Raw genomic sequence first — 27,698 nt, 5'->3', positions numbered from 1 at the left:
AAGAGAAAGCGAGGGTCACGAGAAAAATAATAAGCTTGGATATATTAGAAACGTATTAGTCTCATTGCCAATTCCCTTTGATGGTGTTGCCAGGGTGTTGCCATGGTGTTGTTGGGGTGTAGGCAGGCTGTGATTAATTGGCAGCCATGAATGCTGTTGGCTCTTTATAGTAGAGCTGAATCATCTGGATTCCTGGACATAATCAAAGTATGACGTTAAAGTCACTTCTTTCAGGGTGCTCATGAGGAAAGTGTCTCCGGTCCTGATGACCACTTCAGAGTATGAGCCTCGCGTCATTCTGGGTCAGATATGTTGGACATGTCACGAGGTCATGCAACATCTTCTAGTGTATGCTTTCCAAAGTCTTCACGTGTGGTTTTACTGTGTTGGTTTGTCTTTGCTGTGTGTTTCAGTGTGTGTGCATGCATGATTAGTGTGTGCAAGTGTCTGTGTGTCTGTGTGTGCCACTCCACAAATTTCTTGTTAACAAACTATAGTTTGAGCAAGTTGGTTAGGACATCTACTTTGTGCATGACACAAGTCATTTTTGTTTACAGACAAGTACTTTTTCCAACAATTGTTTACAGACAGATTATTTCACGTATAATTCACTGTATCACAATTCCAGTGAGTCAGAAGTCTACATACACTAAGTTGACTGTACCTTCAAACAGCTTGGAAAATTCCAGAAAATTATGTAATGGCTTTAGAAGCTTTTGATAGGCTATTTGACATCATTTGAGTCAATTGGAGGTGTACCTGTGGATGTATTTCAAGGCCTACCTTCAAACTCAGTGCCTCTTTTCTTGACATCATGGGAAAATCAAAAGAAATCAGCCTAGACCTGAGAAAAAAATTGAAGAAGCCACTGCTCCAAAACCACCATAAAAAAAGCCAGACTACGGTTTGCAACTGCACATGGGGACAAAGACGGCAGCGCTGTAGAGGAGGAAGGCTCTAGAAACGCTGAACAGGCGGGAGACTCCGACAGCGCAGGAGAGGCGAGGCGCACTGTAGGCCTGATGCGTGGTGCTGGCACTGGTGGTATTGGGCCGAAAACACGCACAGAAAGCCTGGTGCGGGGAGCTGCTACCGGAGGGCTGGGGTGTGGAGGTGGTACTGGATAGACCGGACCGTGCAGGCGCACTGGAGCTCTTGAGCACCGAGCCTGCCCAACCTTACCCGGTTGAATACTCTCGGTCGCCCTGCCAGTACGGCGAGGTGGAATAGCCCGCACTGGGCTATGTAGGCGAACCGGAGACACCGAGCGCAAGGCTGGTGCCATGTAAGCCGGCCCAAGGAAACGCACTGGGGACCAGATGCGTAGAGCCGGCTTCATGGCATTTGGCTCGACGCTCAATCTAGCCCGGCCGATACGCGGAGCTGAAATATACCGCACCGGGCTATGCACCCGCACTGGGGACACCGTGCGCACCACTGCATAACACGGTGCCTGCCCGGTCTCTCTAGCCCCGGTAAGCACAGGGAGTTTGCGCAGGTCTCCTACCTGGCGTAGCCATACTCCCTGAAAGCCCCCCCCCCAAGAAATTTTTGGGGCTGATTCCCGGGCTTCCATCCACGTCGCCGTGCTGCCTCCTCATACCAGCGCCTCTCCGCTTTTCCCGCCTCTAGTTCCTCCTTGGGGCGGCGATATTCACCAGGCTGAGCCCAGGGTCCTTTTCCGTCCAGTTCTTCCTCCCATGTCCAATTCTCCAAGTGGTGCAGCCTCTCCCACTGAAGCTGCTTCTGTTGCCTCTTCTGTGGCTCCTGCCTGTTAACACGCTGCTCGGTCCGTGTGTGGTGGGTGATTCTGTAACGGCGTTCTTCGTTTGTTGAATGAGAGTCGGACCGAAATGCAGCGTGTTGGTTACTCATGTTTTTTAATGAAGGAAAATCGGAACTATACATGAAATAACTAATAAATACAAAACAACAAAACGGAACGTGAAAACCTAATTACAGCCTATCTGGTGAAACTACACAGAGACAGGAACAATTACCCACGAAATACACAGTGAAACCCAGGCTACCTAAATACGGTTCCCCATCAGAGACAACAAGAATCACCTGACTCTGATTGAGAACCGCCTCAGGCAGCCAAACCTAAACTAAACACACCCCTAATCAACTACAATCCCAATTCCTACAAAAAACCCAATACGACAACACAATAACATAAACCCATGTCACACCCTGGCCTGACCAACTAATTAACTAAAACACAAAATACTAAGATTTTTGGTTCCAACTGCTGTGTCTTTGTGAGATGCAGAGTAGGTGAATGGATGTGTGATTCCCACCATGAAGCATGGAGGAGGAGGTGTGTTGGTGTGGGGGTGCTTTGCTGGTGACACTGTCTGTGATTTATTTAGAATTCAAGGCACACTTAACCAGCATGGCTACCACAGCATTCTGCAGCGATACGCCATCCCAACTGACTTGCCTAACTAAATACAAAAAAATGATATATACATTAGCAATGATGTCAGCCTCCTATTTAAGGCCCAGGCCAGCTAATGGAGCATAGCCAGGCTCACTGTGTATCAGCGTTAGATGAGCTACCTGCCTGGCACACAGACCAACTCACTGAGGGAGCCAGGGGAACACACCAGCCAGCCAGTCAGTCAGCACAATACCCCCTTAATCAAATGCAATCTATCTACGTCTGGCAACACAGACACACAGACACAGGCAGGTATATACGCATACGCAGGCACGCACGCATGGCTATTGTGATCACACACTGTTATGATAACACACTGACACGCACACACTGCTCTCCTCTATATTGTTTTAACATTGTTGATGAAAATGACAACGGTACTTTCTTTTATTGTTGAACGCGTTAGTTTGAGTGAGGCATCTAAATGTGAGTTTTTGGCTCATAAGGTATTAAAGAGAATTCAATTGACAGGGCAGGTGTGGTACCAAGGACACTGAGAAGGACATTGCACTGTTGATCTGTACACATCAATTTAACTCCGCCAGGCAGCCAGACGGTAGAGAATGCAGTGTAATATGGAGGATCTTTAAGGCATATCGCCCTAATAACAGTCCCATAAAACAGATCATTTTACAGCCAGAAGATCTCAGTCTTGAAACATTATGGAACAGGAGCCATTTTCAAGCGACATAAAGTTTAACATACTGTAGAGCTACATCTGCCACGGCGCCAGCTTCCTTCCATGCTACATGTGACTGACTGGCCTGGGGATTTTATTAGTTAAAGAGAGAGAAGGGGCATTGTGTCACACTGCATTGCGTGCATTGAGCTCCACCTCTTGTTCTCCTGCTGCAGCCTCCTCACTTGGCCACTTTATGGCTCTCTCTTTCCATCTCTCTATTCCTTTCCTCCGACCTCTCTCCACTCTTGGGTGAAGTTTCCCCGAGGTACAAATGTAGGATCAGCTTCCCCTCCCCCAATCCTAACCGTAACCATTAGATTTAGAGATATTAAATAGAAGGCATTTTCTATCGAGCAATTGCACAAAATTTAGAAAACATTTCAAGGAGAATTGGGAGTTAGTGTTTTGTATTGATTACATTTGAAAAGACATTGTGTAACAGAAACAGATTCATATATCACCCCCTAAAAACTTTTGCTAAACAAAACAAATAGGCTTTGTTGAATTGAATGGCTTTCTGTTTCTCTGTAGAACTGACTAGTGAAGGTAATGACTTACATGGCGTAGAACTGACTGTAGTGAAGGTAATGACTTACATGGCGTAGAACTGACTGTAGTGAAGGTAATGACTTACATGGCGTAGAACTGACTGTAGTGAAGGTAATGACTTACATGGCGTAGAACTGACTGTAGTGAAGGTAATGACTTACATAGTATAGAACTTTGAGGAAGTGCTGGTAGCACAAGGCCTTTACAAAGTCCTCTGACAAAAAAATAAATAAATGACACAGAAAATGTCCCGCATCTTCAGACAACGAACAATGACAGCTACATCCAGGATCAAAATAAACCCTTTCCAATGTACATTTCCTCCACTTAGCCTTTCATTCAGCTGGTGACTGAGAATGAGAAGGAGCCTGATCACTAATGCAACTAATTCAGACACTATAGATTACTGATTGTCAAGGGCAGACTTTGATTTCTGCCCTGGCCATTTGAAAGCAAACCTCACAACATAAATATAATGGATCGATGGAAATGCTAGGAGACCTTGGCACTTTCTGTAGCTAGATTATCATAGACAACTGGGAACATTCTGCTCTCCAGACCTTTACTAAGAGCCCAATGATCTATGAACAGCTAAGGAGGGAAAGTGCAAGGTGTTCAGAGCCACACAAACAGCTCCATAAACCTTTATATCACACACGTAAAAGCACTGTCGCTCACACACGCAAGCTTGCTCGCACGATACATGCATGCACTCTCTCTCACTCACACACACACACACACACACACACACACACACACACACACACACACACACACACACACACACACACACACACACACACACACACACACACAGACACACAGACAGATACAGAAACCATTACTAACCACACTATTTAACGGGGAGTAGGCCTCGTCGATTTCCCTCAAATTATCAAATGCCAGGAGGAGAATAAATGTCAATTCCAGCTTTGTTTAGCTGAATCAATGATCGACTGGAGAGTGAGGACAACAACTTACAGATGTGGGATCTTAATTTGATCACTCTTTTGTTGGTGAGGATTTTCCTGCAAACTTATCGTTTATTTGAGTAAAAAAAATGGTTCTAAAGATTGTAATGTCTGATTTGAAATTTCAAACATGAATTGCTGTAACGAAAAAATGTATAAACCCCTACAAAAATGTCTATTAATAATAATTCACCTAATAATTCCCATTTCCTGTTGCTGCAGGATTGTTTCCTTCTGTAGCAGACTGGCTCAAATTAAGATCCTACATCTGTCATTTCTCTTCTGTTGACCTGGAGACATGTAATTTAGCCTCAGCGGAGATCGGATAACACTACTAACAATCCAACATGTTCCCACAATCAATTTGTTGAGCCTAATTACTTTGTTAATTAGTTCAAGTATTTACTTAAATGATGTTTTAACAAAAAGGGGTGGGTGTTTTGTCTTTTGTGAGTGCCTTTTGAATGGCTCACCCCTGACTCTAAACACTGCTTTCAGCTGGCTTGTTTAGCATCTTCCATAATACGAGCATCCTGTTGCGCCAAACACCTCCTCTGTGCTGTTCAGAGGAGCTTCACCCCTCCACATCCTGACACCTTGATGGATAGGAGCAGCAGCAAGCATACAACCAGAGAGAAAGAAAGAGAAAAGAGAGAGAGAGAGAGAGAAAGCTGTCCTGCTGACATCCTCAGAACAGTACACATTACAGTGTGTACAGATGCATTATAACGAGAGGTTTCCGCCATGCAAAATAATAATTATTCATTCGATTCTGATCCGAGATTGAACAGGCTGAAACATCTATCACCTCATCTGTCCATCACATATTTTGTGGTCTGATCTTGTCTCTGGAGAAGGCTGATTTCGACTACATAAACAAGAGGTTTTGGCCAGAGTTTTCAGTTAGTATTGGTCAGTTAAAATGTGGTGGGCTAGTTCTGTTGACACCAAGCATAATTAAAGTGTGCTGGTTGGCTGGCTAAATGGTCAGCTCTGGTTATAGCGAGGCTTAGTGAGCGAGGCTGCATGCGTCAAGAGACGGGGGTCAAACAGAGCTGGACACTACAGTCTGGGGACAGAAGGGGACACTACCGGTCTGGTCTGGCCTTTCTCTCCCTATCAAATGTCCTGTCTACCTTCTCTCCCTCTGCTGTGACAAGAGGCTGAGCTCCACTGTGACTGGGCAGGCCCTAGCTGCATGACATAACCCTCCTTGTCCCTCCCCATCTCCATCATTGTATCCTGGCATCACCTGCCTTCTGGACCCAGCCTAGACTCCCCTGCTGCTTTCCCTCTGTCTGGCCCTCGTCCCTCTTCTGTCTGGGCTTCTCCACGCACGCCATCCCAGACCCACAAGCTTTGCTGAACAGCACAGCATAGTACAGCACACTCCACAGCGTCACTCACTAGAGCCCTCCTACCCTGACTACTACACTACAGACAGGGCACAGCCTCCATACAGTGCCGTGAAAAAGTATTTGCCCCATTTCTGGTTTTCATATTTTTGATACTGAATGTTATCGTATCTTCAACCACTAAACAATATTTGATATAGGGAACCTGAGTTTACAAATAACTAAAAAAATTATACTTATTTTATTTATTTAAGTAACAAAGTTATGCAACACCCATTGCCCCTGTGTGAAAAAGTAATTGCCCCCATACACTCAATAACTGGTTTTGCCACCTTTAGCTACAATGACTCCAACCAAAAGCTTCCTGTAGTTGTTGATCAGTCTCTCACGTCGTTGTGGAGGAAGTTTGGCCCACTCTTCCATGCAGAACTGCTGTAACTCAGCAGAGAGGTGATCCATGATTTGCTCACGTTCCTTTCCACTCTTGAGATTTCAAAACTATATTTTCCATCCAGGGCCCATTTGAATGAGCAGCCAATGCCATTCATTCAGCCACAGCCAGGGTTATTTAAGTGACCACTTATGAAAACAAAGTAAGAAGCAAAACCACTCACTCCAGGTCTTTGTTGGCACGGAGACAAATGTGAATGAGAACAACAAGAGAGCGAATGAGTGGGAGCAGAGCAGCCTCCAGACTTGATCAAAGGACAGACAGACAGTGACACTGCCTCTGAGGCTGACATGTTTTCTGATGGCTTTCTGACCGACAGCTCTGAGTCGGTGACAGCGTCTCAAATGCCACAGTAGTCCTTTTCCAGTGTACTACCTTCGACTAGGACCTATAGTGCACTATACAAGGAATAGGGTGCCATTTGTGATGTAACCAGTGCCAGAATGACAGCAACTACTCAGGGGACAGCATGCAGGATGGGATGAGAGGATCCAGGGAGGAAGGGACAGTTTGAGGCCCACAAAAACACTACTGTCCTGGGTTGCCCTACCTGTGCTCTTGAACATAACGTCCATATCCCTCTCCAGGTGGAGATCAGGGTCTGCATTCACAAAGCATCTCAGAGTAGGAGTGCTGATCTAGCTCTTAGCTCTGCTCTTTTCGATCATAAATCGTCCATTGTTGACATATTCTCAAAATGTTTAGCTTGTCAGCAATACATTTTTCAAGATCTAACGTTCGAAATACAGAAATCGTCCCAGTGCGATGCATTTGGTATCATGTGATGCTGCGTTTTGCAACATGTCAATATTGGACTAATGAAACAAATATCAAAAGATTGTTTTTGGGTTGAATTTTCCTTTAACAACTCCGCCATCTTGGGATTTGCAGTGTAGAAGCCATTAAACAGCCCTAGCCCACAGCCTCCCATGCCAACCAACCCTCATCTCTATTGAATTACAGAGATTAAATCATAGATCCTTAATTAGGACCAATAAAGGCATCCTGTGGCTTCAGGTACTTCAGAGAGATGCTGTGATTGGATGAAAATGTGAAAACATATGAAATGAAATTGGTTTACCACTGAGTGTGCGCCCCACGACCCTGACTGGAGTAAAGCGGAGGAGAGGAGGGGGAAAGAAGAGTCCCAGTGCGAATAAGACTTCCCACCATGGAAAAGCCCGTAAAGGTCCAGCGCAGTCAAAAAACGTGAATATCCTGCCATTTTAGTGTAAGTAAGAGGGTCTTTCTTTAAATAATGGGGCCAATGTGTGAGATTGGGATCAACATTAAAAAATCGTTTAAAACAAAAATTAAAAGGATTTTCATGCAGTTCCACATGTGTACTTACAGGAATAAAAGTTATTAAATCCATTTGTCTCATAACTCCAACTGTACAACAATATAGGACTAGGACTATGCATTCTTTAGGCAGGGTTCATACACATATTGGCAAGTCCAATTAAAGGACTTTCAGGGACTTTTGTAATTTTCAAGGACCTCAACGTTTTTCAATTGTATAAATTATAGAATTGCACATATAGGGCCTAATAGAACCCACCCCCCAAAAAAGCATGCACAAAGTGTCAGAAAAGTAGCCCATTACTACCTTAAGAATAATACTTTTTTATAGTCCTCGCCAATGCATTTATATTCAAATTATTATTACATACTAAAATATGTGAGAATAATGTAGACATTGCCTGACTAAAAAGATTGGATACATTCATGGCGATTTTTCTGTAGCCTATGTGGCCGACCCAGGCACGCGTAATAAAGCCATGAATAGATCTCTCCATTAATCTCTCCATTTGAATCTCACCATCGCTGTTTTTATAATGGGAAAGTGACCCAAAACCAGGTTCCTTTTATAATGGAAGGATATGTATGGAAAGCCAGGTTGAAGCATGGTTTTACCGCAACAGAGTAGTGCAACACATTTCAAATGAAGCGGCGGGACACATACGAAAGCGGCACAAAAACAAATGAAATCATGGATAATTACAAGGGAGCAGGAGAACTTAGCAATTGTCTACAATAATTACAATAACTTTTCAAGCACCAAATGAAGGAAATGTCAGATTTTTAAGGTAGGCCTATTCCAGTACTTGAATTTCTGAGCTCCAAATTCAAGTTCAAGTGGGTAACTTTCAGCTCCCTGTTTAAAATTGCATGTCTAACATTGGAAAACAAAATGGATTCGTCATGTTATTTCATTTACCAGATCATATTGTCAATAAGCCCACTAGTCTATGTAATGTGCTGTCATTATATCCAGAATAATTAATAGGAATAGTGTTGTGTGTTGTGCAATAGTCTATCCTACACAATTGTACACAGTAGACTCCGTTTCCAATCCGAGGCACAAAACCATCTGAAAACATGGAATCATTACCTTGATGCTTTTTCTGTTAAATCTAACGAGACCCTGCTGTAAATCAAGCAGACAACAACAGATGATCAACATCCATTTGCTGGGGACATTAGATCCAACGTGGATCTACGTGGATCCAGGCACAAGGCGTAACTAATATTCTGGACATACCTAGACACACAGTTTTTCCAGCACTTGGGCTGGTGTTGCATGTTGTTGCATCGCATGAGCTGTTCGTCACTTGACTGTCATTCTGAAAATTGTGTGTGTGAAAATATAATGGCTAATCAGCTGGACACCAAATGGCATTCGAAAAAGGATTATGTATAATTGTTGAAGAACCACATTAATGACAGTATCAATGTAGGTTTTAAGTATCCAGGTAAGGTGACTCTTTGGCCTCCCAAGTGGCGCAGTAGTCTATGACACTGCAACGCAGTGCTAGCTGCGCCACTAGAGATTCTGGGTTTGAGTCCAGGCTCTGTTTATAGCCGGCCGCGACTGGGAGACCCATGGGGTGGCGCACAATTGGCCCAGAGTTTGACCGGCAGGGATGTCCTCGTCCCATCACGCACTAGCGAGTCCTGTGGCGGGCGGGCACAGTGCACGCTCACACTGTCGCCAGGTGTACAGTGTTTCCTCCGACACATTGGTGCGGCTGGCATTAAGTGTGCATTGCGGCTTGTTTGGGTTGTGTTTCGGAGGATGCACGGTTCTTGACCTTTGCCTCTCCCGAGTCCGTATGGGAGTTACAGCGATGAGACAAGACTGTAACTGGGTTAAAGACGAGTTGTGTAAATTTGGTGTCCGAAGGCCATTCATTTAACATAAAAAGATAAATATGTATAAATATAATATTAAATCTCTCAACTCTTACCCTTCTTTTGACCCAGAAATATTTGTGTTGCAAACTATTAAATTAAGGAAGCTCTAAAGTGTCAAAATGTCCTTCAGTGTAACTGTCCGGGTTAAAATTCTAATAACAAAAGTGTTTTTAAAATCTAGAAATTCATCTTAAAAACATAAATGAACACCCATGGAAAAATTGTGTTAGTGGTTGCAACAATATATAGAATAATGGGCGACATACTGTATGTAAAAATATTTAAAAACTTGAATAGCTTTTGTCCGGGCTTTTGCGCAAAAAAAAAAGCTATATTAAATATGAAAAGTAAGGACAATATTTACAAGTCAAGGTCATTACTTTATATAGGTGGCAAAGGAACTACCTGTTAAATATGTTTATGTATGAGATCCGTCCTTCAGTATCACACTTTTGTCCTTCAGCAAAACAAAAGTTTCATGTTATATCACAATGTCACCCGTTATGCTTAATGACAGTAGCTTTGTTATCCCATGTTTTCATGTACTCATGCAATTCATATTTACTTGTTGTATGAATACTGAATATTATAATTTTAAACTATTTCATGGCATTTTAAGGTATTTTAAGGCACATTATCTTTATAATGTAGATGCCGTTGTCTAATAAGGAGAGGGCTGCATGGCACAGACAAAAGATTAACCCAGATCCAGTTGCTAGGCAGGAAAGACTAGCGAAAAGAAAAGCAAGTTACTGTTTTCATGCTACTGTCAGCAACAGAATAGGATATAATAGGATATAAAGCTGGGTGGATAACACATAACATTGAGTTGCACTATTATACTGTAGTTAATGTCTTATTGCACTGCAGTTAAGGTATAACTGATGCATTATATTAGTTAATATAATATTACACACACACAATTATGGATTAAAAATGGATTATGCGTTTCTCGATCATGAGAATGTGACACTTCTAGTTGACAGGTTGAGCCAAAGCGGGTTGCTGAAAACCTCAATGCCAAAATTATTGTTATTGCTGAAGGAATCACATTTAACCAATATTTGTGGGCCGTAGTGATGTGTCATTCAGGGTAACAAAATATTTTAACACCAGTATTTTATATTAAAATACAATAAGTTTTGTTTTGTTGACTCAGAGAGACAAAAACAAATCTCAAAGGATGAAGTGAAAGATATTTTCATAGATTTTAGCATTTTCTTCAGTGTAAGGCAGGTCGTTTATGTAAAGAACCTTCAACAAATGTTGAGTTGTACCCGTAACACATCAAATACGGGGGTATTAAAAATAAAAACATTTAATTTCTTTTGGGTAGTTATATTTCTGCCAGTCTAAGCATGGATATATAACCTTGTGATTATGAAAATTGGGCACAAAATTGTTATTTAAAAAAACAGTGTTATACTGAATTACATTTTACTAGGGTACATTCATATGATTATTGGCTTTATTGTTGAATATCACTAATATAAGGACATATTAGTTGACACTCCAAGGAACATAAAAAAGCCTTTTAGGGAATTTAATTGATGTTTTATTTTTTTGCTTCATATAAGGTGACTCGGTTATAAGCATTTGATTTTGCAATGCATACATTATTTTGAATTTGTGTGCCCATGAAAAATGTTTTCAAACCGTAACATAATGAGACACAAAATGTTACTTAGCTACACTGCATTTCTGAGATCTCTATTAAAAAAAACTGTCTGACAGCTAGATCCAGGATTCTTACAGGATTCAAGTTCAATGTCTAATTTAACTGATTAATGCTTAATATATGCTATAACAACAACTTACACTGCCATAAATGCAAGGACAGAAAAGTAATGTTTTATGTCACATGATTTTGGACAAACCCATCAAGACACCAACCATGATAAAGGTTTTAAAGACATGTTTTAAATTAACTTGTGAATGTTATTGAATATAGCTATGATCCCATTTATAGCTTCATTTAATGACGTGAAAAAAAATGGCAATTTATTATCAATGACTTCTCAACAGCTGTAACAATTTGCCCAGTGTAGGAAGTCCTCACTGGTACCGTAGTTTCTAGAAAGTGCCTGACATTTCAGCCTGTTGTGGTGGGATGGAGTTTTGGCCTGCCTGGTGACATCACCAAGTGGTAAATTTGTTAATAGACCAATAAGAAAGAGAGTTCCAAACCTCTCTGCCAATAACTGTTAGTTTTCAGTTTCCCCTCCCCACTCAGACCACTCCCAGACAGTCCAAGCAACATTCTTGCTTGAGAAATTGCTCTTTACTGAGAAACTATTCCTGTTTCTTTTTGACCATATTATTTAATTTAAAACAATCACAGTAAGGTACTTAATTGTTACCCAGATTATTTGATATTGAGATAAAAACGGCTGCATTGGACCTTTCAACTCTGTGTGTGATCAGGGGAACAGAGGAAAGGAGAGCCTGGCATCCTGTCGTACAAGTCTTTGCTGGGCTTGGGCTGGAGAGGAGGGGGTATTCAAGGTAATATGTCTGCCACTGAACACACTGGAGAGTGCTGCTGTTGCTGCAAGGATGAACAACAGCTAACTAAGAGAGACAGGCCAGACACACACACACACACACACACACACACACACACACACACACACACACACACACACACACACACACACACACACACACACACACACACACACACACACACACACACACACACACACACAGGGAAGGGGAGTTGCTGAGGAAAACCCCATTGAGCACATAGCCTGGCTTCTCCACTGGACGCACACATCTCATAGTGTCAACATGGCCAGAAGCTTTCAACTGCCTTAAACTCATCACAGCACTAACGCTAAGTCTCCCCTTGCGCTCCCGGTTTCAGTAGGAAATTGAAATGGGATGCAAACACTTGGTAGTGCAGACGTTTCTAGGTCTGGGAGAGCGCTGGCTTAAATGCGATGGGCAGGTAAGACTACAGAGATTTAGAGGGTGGGTGAGTTAGAATAGAAAGTATCTGTGAACACGCATGCATGCACATACACACAAACACACGCATGCACAAACACACACACAGTTGGACACTTCCCTACTGTGCCCTCTCCCTAATCTATTCTCCATTAGCTTGTTGTGATGTTGCTATTTTTGAAAACACAGGGGAGGGGGGGGGGGAATCTCACTCCATCACAACACAATACACAGTGGCAAGCAGTAAGCACACAAACAAAAAACAGCCCTTAACCACCTTCCCACTCGGCACAGCAGCCAGGCAGGCAGGCACTAATCCTCTCCTGCCCTAATTGTGGGTGCAGTCACCCCACATTCACTTCATGAAAAAGATGGCTTATACAGTACTTTACCAGTCTCTCTCTCTCTCTCTCTCTCTCTCTCTCTCTCTCTCTCCAGATGATCCACTCTACTCCGCCAACAGATACTGGAACAGTAGGTGTTACTTTTTCGCTCTCTCTGTTTCTCTCACCCCATCTCTCTCTGTTTCTCTCACCCCATCTCTCTCTGTTTCTCTCACCCCATCTCTCTCTGTTTCTCTCACTCCATGTCTCTCTGTTTCTCTCACCCCATCTCTCTCTGTTTCTCTCACTCCATCTCTCTCTGTTTCTCTCACCCCATCTCTCTCTGTTTCTCTCACCCCATCTCTCTCTGTTTCTCTCACCCCATCTCTCTCTGTTTCTCTCACTCCATGTCTCTCTGTTTCTCTCACCCCATCTCTCTCTGTTTCTCTCACCCCATCTCTCTCTGTTTCTCTCACCCCATCTCTCTCTGTTTCTCTCACCCCATCTCTCTCTGTTTCTCTCACTCCATCTCTCTCTGTTTCTCTCACCCCATCTCTCTCTGTTTCTTTCACTCCATCTCTCTCTGTTTCTCTCACTCCATCTCTCTCTGTTTCTCTCACTCCATCTCTCCCTGTTTCTCTCACCCATCTATGTTTTTCTTTCCCTCTCCCTCTCTCTCTCTCTCTCTATCTCTCTCTTCATCTGTCTCCCTTTCTCCCTCACATCTCTCACCCCCCCCCTCTGCATCACTCTCTCTCTCTCTCCATCCCTCCCTTCTCTCTATTTTTTTCTCTCTCTCTCTCTCTGTCTCCCTCACTCCCACAGAAAGAGCCTAAGGTGATTATAGACTGTGGTGGGGGACTAAATCACAGCCTTTGTTTCCTAAAAATAGGTTTAAAATAGTGTAACCTACAACAATACAGATCTCTCTGCGCATGCCTTTGGAGGGGAGAAAAGGGTCAGCCAGTATTGAGGTCAAGAAGGTATTCCTCTCCATGAAAGATGGAGGAGAGTAGAGTGAGGGTAGTTGCTAGTTGCTTACCAGGATGTTCTCAGTGAGAGCTGCTCTGACATCATCGTGGCTGGTAGTCCACATGATTCCACATGTCAGCAGGACATGCAGCTAAATCACACAGTCACTAGAGACACATTAAAAACAGGCTATTAAACGGTTCAGCAATTAATTCATTTTAATCAAAAAAGCCATCAGTCAAGTGAGCGGCCACCCGCTGCTCTACCCCTCCTGGCTTTTTCCTATGTCTGTGTAGACTGAGGTCCACATATTGTTGTGCTCTCTGATCTACTGTCTGAAACACATGGAGACCCACAGAGACACACTGGGTACTGGTGGAGGTCCACAACTTTGTTAATTAGTCATATACAGTACACATGATATACGCTGAGTGTACAAAACATTAGGAACACCTTCCTAATATTGAGTTGCACCTCCCCTTTTGCCGTCAGAACAGCCTGAATTCATCGGGGCATGGGCCTTGTCGAAACCGTTCCACAGAGATGCTGGTCCATGCTGACTCCAATGCTTCCCACAGTTGTGTCAAGTTGGCTGGTAGTGGGTCTCTACTTCGAATAGCTCGCTCCATCTCATCCCATAGAGGCTCAGTTGACTTGGCAGGCCACTGCAGGAAACTGAATTCACTGTGGAACCAGTCCTGGACAAGCTTTGTGGCATGGGGCATTATCCTGCTGTAAAAATCTATTCGCAGATGGATACACTGCTGCCATGAAGAGATACACCTGACTGGCAGGTTCAGATATGCTGTGTCATTCAAACGTTGCTCCACTTTTATCAAAGGGCCCAATGTGTGCCATGAAAACACACCCGCACCCCACCACCATCACCACCACCAGCTTGTAATGTTGACACACGGCATGATGGATGCATGTACTCGTGGTTTTCTTCATACCATAGGCCTACCATCAGTGTGAAAGAGCAGGAACCGGGATTCATCAGACCAGGTAATGTTTTTCCAATTCTCCAGTGTCCAGTGTTTTCGTTCCTAAGCCCACTGTTTTTTGTTGAAAGAAGTAGAACTCTCTAAGGTCATCGGATGCCATACCTCATTCGTGTCAAGGTACGACGATTTGTGCATTATTTTATGGGTCTTTGGGCACCAATGTTGTACTGGACTGTCAGTTGACAAACTGTCTGTTGCTCTGCACAATGTGTCTCCTTTGTCCTCTTTCATCGATGACCTGTGTTTGACCACTGGCCTGCCATGGCTGGATGTCTTTAGGTAGGGGACCATTCTTGATACACACGGAAAACTGTCGAGCTTGAAAAATCCAGCAGCACTGCAGTTCTTGACACACTCAAACCGGTGCGCCTGGCACCGACTACCATACCCCGTTCAAAGGCACTTAAATCTTGTGTCTGCCTGTTCACCCTCTGACTGGCACATATACACAATCCATGTCTCAATTGTCTCAAAGCTTAAAAATCATTCTTTAACCGGTCTCCTCCCCTTCATCTACACTGATTGAAGTGTATTTAACAAGTAGCATCAATAAGGGATCATAGCTTTCACCTGGATTCACATGGTCAGTCTGTCAATGTTCTGAACACTCAGTGTATGTGGAGTACTCAGTGTATGTGGAGTACACAGTGTATGTTGAGTACACAGTGTATGTGGAGTACTCAGTGTATGTGGAGTACTCAGTGTATGTGGAGTACACAGTGTATGTGGAGTACACAGTGTATGTGGAGTACACAGTGTATGTGGAGTACTCAGTGTATGTGGAGTACTCAGTGTATGTGGAGTACTCAGTGTATGTGGAGTACTCAGTGTATATGGAGTACTCAGTGTATGTGGAGTACTCAGTGTATGTGGAGTACTCAGTGTATGTGGAGTACTCAGTGTATGTGGAGTACTCAGTGTATGTGGAGTACTCAGTGTATGTGGAGTACACAGTGTATGTGGAGTACACAGTGTATGTGGAGTACACAGTGTATGTGGAGTACTCAGTGTATGTGGAGTACTCAGTGTATGTGGAGTACTCAGTGTATGTGGAGTACTCAGTGTATGTGGAGTACTCAGTGTATGTGGAGTACTCAGTGTATATGGAGTACTCAGTGTATGTGGAGTACTCAGTGTATATGGAGTACTCAGTGTATGTGGAGTACTCAGTGTATGTGGAGTACTCAGTGTATGTGGAGTACTCAGTGTATGTGGAGTACTCAGTGTATATGGAGTACACATAGCAACGGAATGCTTACTTTCAGGTTCACCTCTCGACAACGGAACAACAATAGAAAAGTAATTAAGTGAATATAAGAGTAGTAAAAAAATAAAAGCTCAATGAATAGGATAAACATTTAGCAAAAATATAACACAAGAAGGCACTCACATGAAAACTGTTCTACTGTCAGTTCTACTGATACACACTGAGACACACTGGATTATGGTGGAGTTTAACATACTGTTCTACTGTCAGTTCTACTGACACACACTGAGACACACTGGATTATGGTGGAGATTCACATACTCTTCTACTGTCAGTTCTGTTGTATGTCAGCTCTACTGAGACACTGAGGCAGACTGGCTACTGGTGAACAGTTCAGAGGGGGACCACATTGGCCACAATATAGCCTGTTTTGACTGTTTCCACACATTACTAGACGTTGGTGCTGCAAACATGCTGAGCTCATCTCTCTCTCTCTCTCTCTCTCTCTCTCTCTCTCTCTCTCTCTCTCTCTCTCTCTCTCTCTCTCTCTCTCTCTCTCTCTCTCTCTCTCTCTCTCTCTCTCTCTCTCTCTCTCTCTCTCTCTCTCGAGGAAGGTATAGACTCTAGTGAATGGAGAAGCAGAGGCTTAAACCTGCACTCTCGGAGCATGAATTTCCTGTCTTTCCTCTAATGTCAGAACAGAGTCAGACGGACACCTCCTTCCCTTGTTGGCAGGACAGGACTTATTTCATTATTCCACTGAAGGCTTGATTAGACAGAGAAGGTAATTAAACCAGCCAATTCATTGCCAATTCAACGGGCACGTCACCTGTAAATAATGGAAACTCTTCATGTCCATTCCTACATAATCATATCGCTATCACATTAATACATTGTGCAGAGCTGGCTTTAGGGTCACGACGAGGGCTGCTTTAAATCGAAGACGAGCCGTCTCCATAATTCTGGCCCAGCACCATTATAGACACATGGAAGAGCCACAAAAAAATGATTCCATTGTAAATGGGAGAAATTGATATTAAGCGAATCAATTATTTCACGGAGTAAAATGGGGGCTGAAATTCCTCAGTTTAGTTCATTGCTTATTCTACCTACTGTACAGTATGCCTCCAACCGAGGCAATTCAGACCGAATCATTAGTCTCAATCAACAATCAATTAATCAATCGATGAAGATAGGAGTTTGGTGGAATAGTAGATGGTGTTATGAGTTATAAGAAGTGAATGAGGTTCCCAGGAAGTGTCATGAATGAGGGGGGGCGGCACTGTTGAATTGTAGTCAACCCCTGAGAGGATTGAGAGAATTGTACCGTTTGTTAATTAAACCTTTGTTAAAAATGAAATTGATAGCCATTTTATTAGTTCATTAAAAAAAGTTATGAATATTAATTTTCCAATTTGAAATGCGCTCTCACCTCTCTTTTCCCCATCCTCCCTTTCTCAAACACACATAACAAAAAGCCTGAATAATTTATCAATTGACTTCTTATATTTTAATTAATTAATTCAGTAATGCAAAATTCATAAACGGCCTTCCTCCGCATCCCCCCACCTCGTCTTCCTCTACTTTGTAATGAAGTGGTTAAGAGAAGGAGAGAACGAGGGAGGTCTGCCTCCGGGGGCATTTTATACAGAAGGGAGTAGGCCAACGTTATGTGAAATATATTAGGACAAATCATCATCAGGATTCAACAATATTCAGTAGGTTCAGCGTCTTTCTGAGAGAGCGTTGATAGAGCCAATGCGGCATTTCTGTGTTATATAGGCCTATAGGGAGGAAAAAGAGAGAGAGAGAGAAGTAAAGGCTTGAGCACCAATGGTCGCTTATATCATGCCTGATGATGCATTATTAAGGCACACGAGCCCTGGGAGGATACGTCTCCTCCTCCTCACTCTCAGAATGATGATGTGGGGGGGCGTGAGGTCACCCCCGCCGCTGCCCTGTCACACGACTCGCTAAAGGGGAGCTACGCTGCGCGTCACCTTGTCAGCCTGTGTACTTCCTGCACACTGAGCCTCAGCTGGACTGAGTGCCACAGAAGGCAAAGTTGAGTGGGACAAGCACAGTGTGTGTGTGTGTGTGTGTGTGTGTGTGTGTGTGTGTGTGTGTGTGTGTGTGTGTGTGTGTGTGTGTGTGTGTGTGTGTGTGTGTGTGTGTGTGTGTGTAAGCCTGTGATTCACCCAGTTCCCTGGCAGTCTTCCAGGATCTATTTTCTCCTTCTCTTTACATAACAACAAACAGTATGATTGGGGCTGTGTGTCCTGTCCTGTCCTTACTGTGTGTTACTGTTTCGGTCTAAAGGAGGCCTGACTGTGCCAGGGAGCCTCCTGTGGGCTGGGATGATCAGCCAATCAGAGAGGGTTGTTCCGTAACCACACCCTAGGACAGAACTGTGGCCCGGATTCGGGCCTGGCATGGGGGGCTTTGACGGGTGGCCCCTGGGGGCCTCAGAGAGGGGGACAGGATCCGGGATCCGCTCACACCATATGCCTACAGGACAGCACCCAGCAGAGAGGCACAACCAAAATAGGGACTCAGAGCTCCCAATACAAGTCACTGACACCAACATAAGGCTTCTTTCTGCTCAGTAAAGACCAGCAGAGTAGAGTACAGTAGTATGCAGGACAAAGAGGGAGACAACCAGAGGCAGACAGGAAATAGAACAATGGGAGAAATGAGAGGAAAAGAGTAATGTGGAGGCAGCAGGGGACAGCCATGTCTGTCCTCGCCTAGGGTGTGTGTAGGTTGAACGTACAGTAAATGTGTGTATATTGAGGTTATGTGTGTGTGCATACATTAAGTACCTGCAGGGCAGGGCTGGTTGGGTGTCTCAGAGGCCCGGTGGCGTACCTCTGCCCCTGCTCTCTGACAGCAAAGCTGCCAGCTCCTATTACTCTGGGCTCTCTGTGCCTCTGGCCCTCTCCGTGCTCTGTGGCTCTGGCCCTCTCCCTGCTCTGTGACTCTGGCCCTCTCCCTGCTCTGTGGCTCTGGCCCTCTCCCTGCTCTGTGGCTCTGGCCCTCTCCCTGCTCTGTGTCTCTGGCCCTCTCCCTACTCTGTGGCTCTGTCCCTCTCCCTACTCTGTGGCTCTGGCCCTCTCCCTACTCTGTGTCTCTGGCCCGCTCCCTGCTCTGTGGCTCTGGCCCGCTCCCTGCTCTGTGGCTCTGCTCACCGGTGCAGAAGCACTAATTGAATTAAGTCTTTATTATCACGCTGCAGAGGCAGCACTTCTTCTCCCCATCTCGCTTGGCTCGCTTGGCTGACACTTTTATCCTTGAACACCTGCTTGACATCAACTTCCTCCCCTCTTATTTATTCATCCCTCTCTCCTCTCCTCCTCCTCTCCCCTCCCCTCCTCTCCTCTCCTCTCCTCTCCTCTCCTCTCCTCTCCTCTCCTCTCCCCTCCCCTCCTCTCCTCTCCTCTCCTCTCCCCTCCCCTCCCCTCCCCTCCCCTCCTCCCCTACTCTCCTCTCCTCTCTCCTCTCCATGGCCAGTTACTGGCTGCAGTTCATTTCATCCTCCTACGTGTTGGCAAACCAACACAGGGGTTTCTGCTGTCTGTTTTCCATCTACTGAGGAGTCGTTGTGTTCAGAGTGAGTTTATTATTGTTAACCTTAATACTGAATTCATCTCCATTAACACACAAGCCTTTTGCCTGATCTCTTTGACATTGTAGCAGCTGTGTGTGAGGAGTAGTTTGCATTGTACAAGCATTTACTCAGGATAAAGGCTAATTCACACAGTTGATCCTGTTACTACTACTATTTATTATCAGCCATTTCCTTACAGTATAGAATATGTCTGGACAGCCTATGCTTTACAAAGGAAGCTCTGGAGAAGAGCCTTGCAAAAGTAGGCTAGTATACATCACCTAGGATGTAGTGAAGCATCCATCTAGTCTACAGTCCTCAGGCCATACTGCTTCCTGGGGTTCAGCTAAGTATTACTTTAAAGGACACACAAACACAAGGCTCTATTAAGTTGCCAAGGAGCTCTCTCTCTCTCCGTCTCTCAGTAATCTATTGACCGCTTGCGTTCTCACTCCTCTCCCCTAAACCACAGGGCTTTTTTTTCCATCTGTCAATTGAATCCATCGCTCATCTTGCTATGTCTCTATCTGTTGTTGTTTCTCCTGTGTTTCTCCAGCTCCCCCTCTGTGCATGTGAATGCCCCTAACCTCTCTTCTCAACACATCCATCATGACTCCCCCATCTCCACCTCCTCAACACATCCATCATGACTACCCCCATCTCCACCTCCTCAACACATCCATCATGACTCCCCCCATCTCCACCTCCTCAACACATCCATCATGACTACCCCCATCTCCACCTCCTCAACACATCCATCATGACTCCCCCCATCTCCACCTCCTCAACACATCCATCATGACTCCCCCATCTCCATCTCCACCTCCTCCACTCTCTTCTCAACACATCCATCATGACTCCCCCATCTCCACCTCATAAACACATCCATCATGACTCTCCCATCTCCACCTCCTAAACACATCCATCATGACTCTCCCATCTCCACCTCAACACATCCATAATGACTCTCCCATCTCCACCTCCTCCACTCTCTTCTCAAAACATCCATCATGACTCCCCCCATCTCCACCTCATCCACTCTCCTCTCATCACATCCATCTTGATTCTCCCATCTCTACCTCCTCCACTCTCTTCTCAAAACATCCATCATGACTCTCCCATCTCCATCTCCACCTCCTCCACTCTCATCTCAACACATCCATCATGACTCTCCCATCTCCACCTCCTAAACACATCCATCATGACTCCCCCCATCTCCACCTCCTAAACACATCCATCATGACTCTCCCATCTCCACCTCCTAAACACATCCATCATGACTCCCTCCATCTCCACCTCCTCCACTCTCCTCTCAACACATCCATCATGACTCTCCCATCTCCACCTCCTAAACACATCCATCATGACTCTCCCATCTCCACCTCCTCCACTCTCTTCTCAAAACATCCATCATGACTCCCCCCATCTCCACCTCATCCACTCTCCTCTCATCACATCCATCTTGACTCTCCCATCTCTACCTCCTCCACTCTCTTCTCAAAACAACCATCATGACTCCCCCCATCTCCACCTCATCCACTCTCCTCTCACCACATCCATCATGACTCTCCCATCTCCACCTCATCCACTCTCCTCTCACCACATCCATCATGACTCTCACATCTCCACCTCCTCCACTCTCTTCTCAAAACATCCATCATGACTCTCCCATCTCCACCTCCTAAACACATCCATCATGACTCTCCCATCTCCACCTCAACACATCCATAATGACTCTCCCATCTCCACCTCCTCCACTCTCTTCTCAAAACATCCATCATGACTCCCCCCATCTCTACACAGTGGGGTGTAGAATAAGCAGACAGTTAGGGTGGGGGACGAGGGAGGGTAGGGCAGGCAAACAGTTAGGGTGGGGGACGAGGGAGGGAGGGTAGGGCAGGCAGACAGTTAGGGTGGGGTACAAGGGAAGGTAGGGCAGGCAGACAGTTAGGGTGGGGGACAAGGGAAGGTAGGGCAGGCAGACAGTTAGGGTGGGGGACGAGGGAGGGTAGGGCAGGCAGACAGTTAGGGCGGGGGACGAGGGAGGGTGGGGGTTGGCGCCCCCCCCCTTGGGTTGTGCCGTGGCGGAGATCTTTGTGGGCTATACTCAGCCTTGTCTCAGGATGGTAAGTTGGTGGTTGAAGATATCCCTCTAGTGGTGTGGGGGCTGTGCTTTGGCAAAGTGGGTGGGGTTATATCCTTCCTGTTTGGCCCTGTCCGGGGGTGTCCTCAGATGGGGCCACAGTGTCTCCTGATCCCTCCTGTCTCAGCTTCCAGTATTTATGCTGCAGTAGTTTGTGTCGGGGGGCTAGGGTCAGTTTGTTATATCTGGAGTACTTCTCCTGTCCTATTTGGTGTCCTGTGTGAATTTAAGTGTACTTTCTCTAATTCTCTCTTTCTTTCTCTCTCTAGGAGGACCTGAGCCCTAGGACCATGCCTCAGGACTACCTGACATGATGACTCCTTGCTGTCCCCAGTCCACCTGGCCATGCTGCTGCTGCTCCAGTTTCAACTGTTCTGCCTTATTATTATTGGACCATGCTGGTCATTTATGAACATTTGAACATCTTGGCCATGTTCTGTTATAATCTCCACCCGGCACAGCCAGAAGAGGACTGGCCACCCCACATAGCCTGGTTCCTCTCTAGGTTTCTTCCTAGGTTTTGGCTTTTCTAGGGAGTTTTTCCTAGCCACCGTGCTTCTACACCTGCATTGCTTGCTGTTTGGGGTTTTAGGCTGGGTTTCTGTACAGCACTTTGAGATATCAGCTGATGTACGAAGGGCTATATAAATGCATTTGATTTGATTTAGGGCAGGCAGACAGTTAGGGTGGGGGACGAGGGAGGGTAGGGCAGGCAGACAGTTAGGGTGGGGGACGAGAGAGGGTAGGGCAGGCAGACAGTTAGGGTGGGGGACGAGAGAGGGTAGGGCAGGCAGACTTTACTCTGCCTGCTCTCAGAGGGCTGTGCTTCCAACCAACACAGAGATAAAACGTCCACAAGGTCTGACAAACGTGTTGACATGTATATTCCATAGAACGACCCATATGCAAGATCACTCTAGTGCCAATGTCTGATTCTCATAATGAAATAATGGGATTATAAAGACCTTTTATACACTTCCTGTCCTTCCTCCTCTTCTCTCCTCTGAACCAGTGTGAGCCCACAATGCCACAAAGCATTAGGCCCAAACACCATCACACACCCTCCTCACAGACACACACATGCACACACACACAAAGTCCAGCTGAGCACGTCTCCCACCATGTGCCAGAAGAGGTGACAGAAGCGTTCGCGTTACACACAGGACTGATTGACTACAGCAGGCAGGCCCAGACACACATAATGTCATGCTGACCAGCAGCTGAACGATACACACACTCACTCCTATCTACACTTACTCATTAAAACACACCCACACACACACAAACGCACACACACTCCCACACTTCATTATAGACATCCACACCCAGACACTAACAGGCACTAACACACAAAGAAAAACAAACTGTCTCTCTAACACACTTACACACCCACTTAGCTAGACTGCTGTTGGTTGTCGGTGCCTCTGGGGTGGCAGTGGTGCTGTAGGTTTTAATAAAGGCATTGTCTTTGGAAGCTGTCTGAAGGGACTCTGTGAATGTGGGAGGAGAGGAGAGAGGGCTATTGCTCTGGGACACGGGGGCCGTAGGTTCAGTGTCATTGTGGCCCCTCAGTGGAAAGGTACTTATTGTTTGATAGTTTCAATATAAGAGAGTACATGGTGTGTTTGTGTGTTAAAACAGAGGTGAAAAGCTGACATAGCCCACTGCTCCATCTGATGGTTTCCAGGAGCCATAACAAGTCAGTGTTTGTTCTCTCTGACTACTGAAGGGGATAGGGGAGGAAACAAAGACACACACACACACACAGACAGAGAGACACACACACACACTGGTCAAAAGGACTGGAGCACTCCCTCAGATCCACTTTGTGATTGGCTGCAGTCATCAGAAACCGTTCCTGTGTAATAGTAATGTGTGTCATTTAAAAGGGTACTCTGTAGTTAATGAGCGATCCCTCTACGACGCTAAGGTGTCCAACACACCTCCTGACAGACTGTTCTTTACCCATACAGCTCTCAGTCTGAACTGGGTCTCTCCCTGCCTGTTCTTGTCTGCACCTGGGCTGCACCTTTCAAAAAGACTCCTCAGGCATCCATTTGTGCCATTTGTGATGGACATAAATGTCTGGTCCTTATTACATGAAGCATAGCATGAGGTTGACTGACTATTCACTATCCACCAGATCACTGTCTACAGCTATGGTGTCAGTTTGTCCTGTCCTGTCCTGTCCTGTCCTATCCTGTCCTGTCCTGCTCTCATTTTCCTCTCAGCAGCACGCCAGCCTCAACACTTCAAGCCGCTCTTTAAAAAGGTTCACAGAAATAATGAATCTGGCCATCTGCGTTGGATGCAGGGTGTAGAAATCCTAATTGTCCCTTTAGTCTGTTCCCTCCCTTCAGAGAGAGAGGAGAGGTATATGGTAAGAGCGATGTTAAATCACACCGCAGGCCTGGCGTTCATTAAAGCCATTATACCAGCCTCTCCCTCTAATGGAAATGGAAGCCCGCGCAGGCAGCTCGCTCTAGCGTTGGGGTGTGAATGAACGTTGGGAAAGATTCCCCTGGCTCTGACAGGTGCAGTCTGAATTAGCTGTAGGGCTGTTCTAGCAGTCAGTGGGAGAGCGCTGCTATTGATTTTAAGCGCTGTTGCACTTCCTATCTGAAAGGGAATGTGTATTACTAAGACTCGGCACATCAATCACTCTGCCGCTCGACTTCTCTCCCCTGGCTGCTGCCAGGCCTCTTCTGACTCAGGAAGGATAAACAAACAGATCGGACCCAAAACAAACCAACTCAAACACGGGATGGAATGAATATTCAGTAGGCGGCCTGGCCCATGTAACAAATAGCTAATGGATAAAATGTGCACGCGTAATACCACTCACTACACTCACTACTTATTTGCCTATTCATTATTTATCCTCCATGTTGGCAGTGTGTTGGCAGTGTGTCATGTCATCTCCATGCTTGTCCTGGGTTTTGTGTCACCTTGGTTAAACAGCTTGCGTCAGCTCCTTGAGCTCTCTACTCGCCCCGTTCCCCCTCTCTCCCTCTCGCCTCTCCTTTTAGCATGTTTATGACCTGGCTACACACACACTCCGAGGTGTGTCTGTGATGACAAATGGCCCTCCGTCCAGGTCCCAAGCACTGCTCTCCCTTGTGCGAACCCTGACCTGTGACCTCTCGGCAAAGTGCTGTAGGAGAAAGATTACAGCCCATCAATCAGATTCCCATCAATCACCCTGCTACCCTGTCTGTCACAACACTTTACCCTCTCTGTCTGACGGACTGCTCCAAGAACACAAACACTCCACCAGCCTCCCCCTTTCCAGCCCCACCCTCTCCTCTCCTGGCCAGCTCACCTCGTCCGGCCCCCGTACATAAACGCCATAACAGCCCTAATAAAGCAGCTCCTCTCATCCATGTCAAGTTCAGCGCTGCTCCTGTCCATTCCTCTGTAGGCTCTGTGGCTCTGTCTGGCCCCCAGCCTTTATCTCATCCCTCAGTGCCACATCTACTAAGACATCAGCACCCACACGGGGCTCCTCTAGGACCCAGCAGGCTGGTTGACAGTGAGTCACAGAGACTCCACCGCCCTCACCATTATAGTCCAACTGGATGCTGATTGGACAATGTGTGACTCAAGCCTCGAGCTTTCCCTGTTACTGTCTATCGGTCCCTTCATTCTCCAGAGTACCGCTCCTGTACTTATGTTAATACCGCTGAGTGTTCATTTTCCCTGGGTTTTTCCATTTCAGTTACGGTTAGTACAACTAGATAACAGAGCCTGCTGTTTTACATGTTCCTGGAGACAGCAGTTAATAACATTGGGCCTAATGTCAAATATTCCACTGGTGTCTGAAGACAAGGAGGCCTGGTGTGTTGAGTTAATTGTTGTGGGTTGATGATAAGAAGGTGTAGAGTAGAGGCCAGGGTGCTCTTTGGGCCCTCTTCTACAATTACACAGGAAAACTAATTGGCACTTTCTTTATGTGGAGCCATTATCAATGTCCCTGGCAGGCAAAGGAGAAGAGAGGAATGATCTGTGTGTCAGAGGGCCAACAGTACAGTTACACATGGATGAGGACTGTTAATAACACCAGGGATGGCTCGCTGCGTGAGTGAGGATTCCTCATCAGAATGTGTTAGATCAGTGTGTATGTGGGGCTGTGTGTGTTCTGTGTTTGCTGCATACAGACAGAAGAGGATGGGGAGGTAGACGGAGAAAGGCTAGAGAAGGCCAAGCAAGTCAAACCCAGAACTGCCTGACAGCGGGAGATTAGTAAAAGCTAGTCAAATGAGGAGTTACCGGCGTCAAATATTTATTTAAAAAAAATGTTATGTCCGGAACCGTGCTGCAGCCAATCAGCATCCAGGAAGGGAATTACACGTTGTAGAAATAAGAGTAAATAATGTTGCCGTGGAAATAACATCAACACTGTTGACATTTAATTCCATGTGTCAGACGCGAGCGAACACGTTGATAGGACACGGCTTGTAGACGTGTTGGCATATCATGTTACATATCATGGACAGCATCACGGGGCCGCCATCATTTTCCTTTTCCAACAGTGACCTCTTATTGACATTCATATCCACATTCCCCTCTGTCTCTCCTGGCCCACGCAGAAGGAGCTCTCAATGCAAACCCAGTTCTTTCTATTGGAGAATGTGTGAATGTGCAGACAGATACCAACACATTAGCATCACAGTCACAGCGGAGACCAGAGGAGTGCATGTTGTGTTAATTGGCCCGCTAAAAGGCAATTATTAGTCAACATTAATATTCCATCGTCTGGCTCAAATAGCTTTTGAAAGGTGCAAAGTTTTCCAAACTGCCATCAGGCAGATTGTAATATTAAACAGGCATCTGACTCTTGACATGAAGGGAGTGGTTTTCTGAGTGGTGCAGGAGGGATTCCTGGTACTCAGCACGAGACAGATCATTTTTCTATTTTTTTATCAGTCTGTGTAGCGACGCCTAAAAACTAAAAGGCACAGTGTGGCTTTTCCTGTGAAGAAAATTGTACTTTGCAGTTGTTTCTTGGGAGACTGTCTCACTTACCTTGTTTTAGGGGACGTCGTTAGCCATTCCTCATGCTTTTCAAATGTTATCAAGTAAGCTGCAATCTCCTGTGAGAGAGGAGAACGGGAGGGAGGAGAGGGAGGGAGGGAGGGAGGGAGGGAGGGAGGGAGGGAGGAGAGGGAGGGAAAGAAAGGAAGGCTTAGATGTGTCATCTGTAATCACCAAGAGCTTCTGTTGCTAATACATTGTTGAGACCACGGCTCATTGACATTCAGACAGGAGAACACACAGCACAAACACAAAAGGGGCACAGAGAGGAGATAGGCCCGGCGCTCCGGTAGGATCAGCCAGGTAAATGAAGATTGGGTAAAGTAGCACACAGTAGACAGACAGAAACAAGAGATGCAGCACATAACAGCTGAGTTCAGACCATCTTTGTTAAGCAGACTTTGATCAGCCTCTCCTCAGAACAGAAGACTTCAAGGTGCTTCTCCCACAGATTGACGTCTCCAGTGTTCCACATTCAGACAGAGGCTTTTAACATTTTTGGTGCCCCCCCCCACCCCACACACCAACACATACACACACACAGTGCAGGAGGCTAGCTCATATGTGGATGGCATAGGGTCCTTTACAGTCCTATACATCTAGTGTGAAGGAGATTCGTTAGATCGACAGTGGCGTCGTGGAATATAATAGAGCTGTGCTGTCATGTATTCAGTGATCACAGCGGCTCCTGCATCAGTCAGAGAATGAAGGCAGAGCGGCCCAGACTACCTACGCATTTCTACACCAAACTAATGGGCAGAAATAAAAGCACTTTGGATGCTGCCAGACAACCTCATGATTACCAGTGAC

At 45.5% G+C, this 27,698-nt stretch overlaps 1 protein-coding gene across 1 annotated transcript in view; it reads right to left on the bottom strand.

The window, feature by feature from the left end:
* Positions 1 to 27,698, bottom strand: part of LOC135528246 (calmodulin-binding transcription activator 1-like) — a 477,130-nt gene that overhangs the window by 258,741 nt on the left and 190,691 nt on the right. The window contains 1 exon segment of the mRNA XM_064957197.1: positions 26,880 to 26,947. Coding sequence (XP_064813269.1) covers positions 26,880 to 26,947 — 68 coding nt within the window.

Source organism: Oncorhynchus masou, chromosome 33 (genome assembly GCF_036934945.1).
Source record: "Oncorhynchus masou masou isolate Uvic2021 chromosome 33, UVic_Omas_1.1, whole genome shotgun sequence".
Taxonomy (NCBI): Eukaryota; Metazoa; Chordata; class Actinopteri; order Salmoniformes; family Salmonidae; genus Oncorhynchus; species Oncorhynchus masou.
This window is presented reverse-complemented; position numbering and strand designations above follow the sequence as displayed.